General features: G+C 39.9%; 1 protein-coding gene across 1 annotated transcript in view; it reads left to right on the top strand.

Moving 5' to 3' along the window:
* TMTC1 (transmembrane O-mannosyltransferase targeting cadherins 1) overlaps positions 1 to 6,000 on the top strand; it is a gene marked incomplete at its 5' end in the record, with an annotated part of 332,295 nt that overhangs the window by 154,341 nt on the left and 171,954 nt on the right. Inside the window, one exon of the mRNA XM_045288470.1 lies at positions 2,288 to 2,391. Coding sequence (XP_045144405.1) covers positions 2,288 to 2,391 — 104 coding nt within the window. The remainder of the gene's footprint in view (positions 1 to 2,287; positions 2,392 to 6,000) is intronic.

Here is a 6,000-nt window from a genome sequence, read left to right as displayed (position 1 = left end):
GTAACATAATGCACATGAAAAAGCATGTGATTTTTGGTAGCCATCTTTGGCAACGCCCAGTTCATAGGCTGTTGGATGGTCTTCTCTGCTGAGTTTAGGAAACCAGGTCCTTGCCTCGTGGCTGTTTGTCGTAAATTCCCTATCAAAATGGATAGTGTACTTTGGTGCGAAACTGGACAGTGTCTTTCATTTGCAAGGCTAACAAGCAGTTTGATTGTTTTCTCAACACAAAAATGTGTCTACAAAACAAGATGAAGATACAGAAGCTGAGTGGAGGACAGCTCTTTGATTAGAACATTTCAGCAAAAAGGGAAACAATTTCTCTCAAGGATTTTTTAGAGTCTTTATATACAGTTAAAATTTGTTCACACCTGTTCCAGAAGAATTTGTTTTCTTTCTTTCTTTTTTGAGTTTGTTTCTGAGTGTTGTTTGTGAATGCAATTAATTTCACATTTTTTTGGTGATGAAAGTTGTCTATCAGTTTTATTTGTCCATTTTCATCTCTCTCTTCTCATTCTTTTGGTTTGTTGATCCGAAGATTTTACTTCTCAAAATATTTTCAGTAAATAAATATTTTCTCGGATATTTCCCTGTTAGTTTTGTAGTTGACATTACCATTAAAGCCTCTTTAAAAATGTATAAATTATCAAGGGTTCATGAGGGAGCGGGGAGGGAGGGGGGGAAATGAGGAGCTGATATCAAGGGCTCAAGTAGAAAGCAAATGTTTCGAGAATAATGATGGCAACAAAGGTACAAATGTGCTTCACACAACATATGTATTTATGGATTGTGATAAGAATTGTATAAGCCCCAATAAAATGATTTTTTAAAATGTATAAGCAGCTTGAAAATTTGCCTACTATCTGGAGCCACCCTGTAACAAGGTATTGTGTGATTATGGAACTAAGTTGATCTTGACTTGCTGCCTAGACATTATTTATTGATGCTTTTGGCTAACACCATATATTAATTCCAGAGGGTTTAAACTCCCTCTCCCCCCAGGTTACTTAATATAAAAGGCAGTCATCAAAGAAGCCAGTTATTCTCATGGGGGACAAAATTGAACCTTAACTACCCTAAAAATTAATGCTTTAGCTTTTCTGCAGGCCAAGATAGCCCTCTGATTTATACAGAAGCAGTGTAATTGGCTCTAATTGAAATGAGAATTACACCTGAAAAGGCTGGGTAGTTGAACCTACTGTGAACAGAGCTCATCCGCACAGAAGGGTCTTTCTGCCTCTGGGGTTCTCTGGCCATCCTTAGCAGCAGAAAGTCCCATGTTAGTGTGGCATTTCATAGGGTTAATGAAAAGCATTCTTTGGGATTGGTTGCAGGAGTCCCTTCACGAGGAGGCTGCCATGGGGCATTCATGGACTGTAATGCTTCCAAGTGCTTTTAGTCAAGACATAGCAGTATTATAGATCATATTTGAAATTAATTTCCACGGCTCTGTGGGAGTGGAACATGGCAAGAATTTGGGCTTTGAAGCAGGATTTCAAACCAGTTTGAACCGGTTCAGTCATTGCCCACAAAGCAAAGTCAGCACAGACCCAAATCCGTAACATTTCTGTGGAGTCCCAAGCAGAACAGGAACAATTATACGCCAAAGCTCCTGAATGCAAAACTGCGAAGAGGCAAAATGGGCCCTTCGTGGGCCCGATGCAAAAGAGTGGGTTATTGAGTGTCTGAGTGGGGCCACACTGTTTCAGACTGTCTTTGGAGAGATTTCGTTGCTATGCAATGCTTTCTTTGTTTCTAAGAAAAGTTTCTAGCAGTGGACCAACCCATGTTTTTTCCCAGTCTACTTGTCATCCCAGTTGACACACATTTTAAATATTTGAGTCTGCTTTGACTTTGCTTCCTTGGCCATGACTGAACTGGTTTGAGTTGGTTTGAAGCCCTGCTTTGAAGGTGAGCAACAGAAGCTCTGTTCCCTGGTTCTGTAATTTATGAGATGTGAGACTTGGGGAAATTTACCTCTGAGTTTCAATTTCCTCATCTACCTCTGGGCATGTTATAAGCTTCAAGTAGGATGTAAAGCTTTTACTAAAATGAATCACAGCTAGTAAGTGCCTAATACTCACAGCTACTATTATATATTTGTATACCTCTTCCTCATCACCTTCACTGCTCACTGTTCTCTATACCTAGATTTTAGAAATGCTCACTGTAAGAAACGTTTTGCGAAACGAAATATTTGGAGAGCACTTAGATGTAGACTTCAGAAAGGTGGAATTTATCCCTAGCCGGCGATTGTCTTCTGACCACGTCGTCTTGTTCTCCGAAGGTGATGGTCATTTTGTACTTACGTCTGTGGATAATGGGAGGATCCATGCCGCTCTTCTCAGAGCAGGATAATCCAGCCTCGTTTTCGCCTTACATTCTTACAAGGTCAGTAGAAATACATTTTTTAAAGCCTCCACTTGGTATTTGTTGGATATTTTTAAATCATCTTAATGTATATCATAGTTTGGCCTTTGCCCTTTGGTAAAAGAGGGGTTGTGTTCTAAGCAAGGTGTGATGGGAGAAGAAACGATTGTTTGTATATTTCAAATGCTTTTTAAACAAATGGAGATGTTGTGTCAGTGGTGATATTGTTCTCATATTGGTATGATGAATTTAGCATGTGTTTTATTGAGTGTTTATCGTCAAATATCTATAGCGCCACTGAGATGGCAAATGTTCCAAAACAATGCACAGAGATCATTGGACAGTCCTTGGAATTGGGTAAGGTTGTTTCCATTTCAGGCATCAGGTGCAGGTAAGGGAATTCCTCTGCCACGTTCACTGGTTACCAGTTGGGGGGCTTCCCCAATCCCTTCAGGTTCAGTCATGTTCTAGAATGACAGGAGTCAGGAAAGTGCTATCTTTACCATTACCGTTTTCTTCTAACAAAAGGATTTTACTCAATCTGTTGAAAGGATAAACGCAGGGTGAGGTCTGGGACAAGGAAGGTTCAGAATGTGAAGCATCAGTGTCTTTAAAGGGCACACTACAATTCTAGTGTCGATGTGTGGAAACGTGTGCAGGAAATACTGCCAACCCAAGAATCTCTCACCAGCGTTGTGTACAGCGTTTGCGTTTGAATTGGGGCTTCAATGTGTGGGCCTGGTTGGCGGAATCATTGCCCATGCTGTTGAACTCACTTGCCAGTCTACGTCCCTGCCCCAGACAGAGGCCAGGCTTTTCAAGTCATTGAGAAAGGAGGTAAACCTTTTTAAACATTAAAGTAAGGCTGCATAATAATGCTGTACAGCTGTTCTGACATATGCACACTCAACATAAAGACACCTGGAAGTGGATCTTGTTCATAACTTGGGGGCTATCTGCTGATTATACTGACTGATGATAATATTGTATTGCATGAAGTTAATATAGTCTATGCCTTGTTTGGATGTTCTGCTAAGATACGTCTGCTATGGCATCCTCTAATTTGATATACAGTATTCTTATAATTTAAATAACATTTTACTGGAATCAGGATTTTTTCCTCCATAACCTAGACATGAAGAGCATTGTTCAAAAACCTTGAGGTATTTCAGCATCATTTAAGTTGGCGCTTGTCACTTATCTCTTTGCAATATATGAACTTTGTCATCATAATACGAAAGCTTTGCCATGAATAGCCGATATACACATACTTTTCTGAGTTAACATTCTAAAAACTTAAGTAGATATTTCTGTATCTATTACTTGATTTATGTTTAAAATGTTTTGTCTTTAGGCTTAGCTTCTTATCTATTCAACCTGCTGTGATGCACTGTTGAGACTTTCATATAACTATGTTCACAATTTTAATAATCTTCAACATAGTTTTCACCGTCACTGTTTCAGATATCCAGGTGCAGTATTACTAAGTGTTCATTCATAGTTTCAAATATCCTTTCACATGACTTAAAATTCAGAAAGGTGTGCATCAGGGTTGCCTTCGTTCACTATATTTAATCAATCCTAATGCTAACCACAAGTTAAGAAGCTAGACCACAGGAAGAAGAGCACAGCATGAGGACTGAATGACTACCTTGCTTGCTGAAAGCAAAGAGAAGTTGGAGCACCTACTAGTTGATGAAGCTCAAAGACTGCAGCCTCAGTCTAGATTATACCTCAAATAAAGATACTTGAAATCCTTACAACTGGACCAATAAGCAATTCATGATAAACAGATAAAATATTTGAAGCTGTCAAGGATTTCATTTTAGTTGGATCAAAAATAATGCCCATTGAAGCAACCGTCAGAAAGCCAAATGACAGTTTTAGTTGGACGCATCCGCAATTGATCTCTTTAAAGTGTTCCAAAGGAAAACTGCTCCGTTGAGGACTGCGATGTACCTGGCCCAGGCCATGGTATTTCAGTCACCTCATGTACATTGTGGAAGCTGGACAATGATCAAGGATGACTGCGAAGATCGTCTGGACATGTGATCAGGAGGGACCAGTCCCTGGACGAAGCGTGGTGAAGTAGAGGGTTGCTGTGGGTCAGAACCTACTTGATGGCACCAGTGACACCCACACCGTTGTCCTGACTTTCAACTTGCCTTTGAACCAAATAAATCTTGAATACGCTTTCAGAAGTCATTTGGGATCACATTTCTAGTGTTAGCTTATCCCTTCCAAAAGGGCTGGAATCTTTTTAAATTGTTGTTATATAAATTATGATTTTAAAAAAATGTTGTCTCACCGGTCTAGTCTATTAATGAAACTTGATTATCTTCAACCTGGATTTTTGTTAATGGTGCATTCTACTTACTCTTTACAAGTATCTCTCACTAGCGTTCATCTTTTTCTCTGTGGTGCCTCATTAATAAAGAGCGCAAGTTCTGCCTCACCTTAGAAAGCTACTTTATGTCTTCAAGAAAAAATTAAAAAGGCAACCTTTGCCAGGTCTGTTCATATGTCATGGCTCTATTTCCTGTAGCTTCCGGTTATTTCCCTGAGTGCTCTCTCGTCTCCTGCATTTGAGCAGTAAGGCTGTGCTCCTTTTATTCTTGTAGTTAGCACACACTCTGTTTCTGGAGGTTAGCGATCTCCAGAAGCCTAGAAGTATTTTTTTTTTTAAAAGACAGATGGGGAGCAAAAACAGACTACACCTGGCTCTACATGCCTATCTGTCACCAGTCACGAACTGCCTGTTACCAGGTCGTTGGTGTTGGGAGGAGAGGTGCCTTTGTCTCTAACTTAACCTTTCTCCTTTATCATTTTAGTTGTCATGGTGCTGGGGTTGTGTCTTCTCTTTGCTGGTTGGAAAGTAAACCCTTCCTAGCAGCCTCTGACAAAATTAGGACCTTGGGCCAGTCTTTGACCAGAGTCCACTTTTCATTTCCAAACTAATACATGAACAGTTGACGATTGAACAGTGTGGGGCTTAGGAGCATTGACCTCATGTACAAAAATCCATGAATAACTTATAATGGATCTTTGAACAACATGGGTTTGAATCGTGCATGCCCCTTGGTACTCGAATGACTCCCTCGGATACTTGTCAAGCTTGAGCTCACTAGAATAGCAACAGGGGGAAAAGTGTGCCCGGGCAGTCCTTAACAGGGTTGTCAAAGAATCAACTATATCTGCTTTTACAGGTGGATAGGGTTGATCATTCATCCAGGACTTTTACATATTAATCCAGTCAGGCAACTATACTCTGGCCATTAAATCATTAAAATGGTATTTATAAGTATCCCAATAATCACACCTTGACAGTTTCATCTCCTTTCTTTCGTTTCTTGCATCTCAAACTTAAAACATGTCAATACTCGGGAATTTCAGTGACATTGTCATAATTGGCTTTCCGCAGTCCTCCAAGCTGCCTGGAGTCAAAAGGAGTCCTTTGAGCATTCAGAACATTGTCTTAACTTCTTTTCCTGAGTAAATGTTCTATGCAGCTTGCATGATTCCTTGACCTTTCGTATACGAATGATTCTCAAATTGGATCACTTTCATCTGTTTCCTAATGTTCTTTTCCTTCTCATCAGTTGAGCAGTGAGTTAGTTAAAGTTTATTGTG

The sequence above is a fragment of the Echinops telfairi genome, unplaced genomic scaffold (genome assembly GCF_000313985.2).
Source record: "Echinops telfairi isolate 266 unplaced genomic scaffold, ASM31398v2 ScPeMD7_21;HRSCAF=78, whole genome shotgun sequence".
Classification (NCBI taxonomy): Eukaryota; Metazoa; Chordata; class Mammalia; order Afrosoricida; family Tenrecidae; genus Echinops; species Echinops telfairi.
This window is presented reverse-complemented; position numbering and strand designations above follow the sequence as displayed.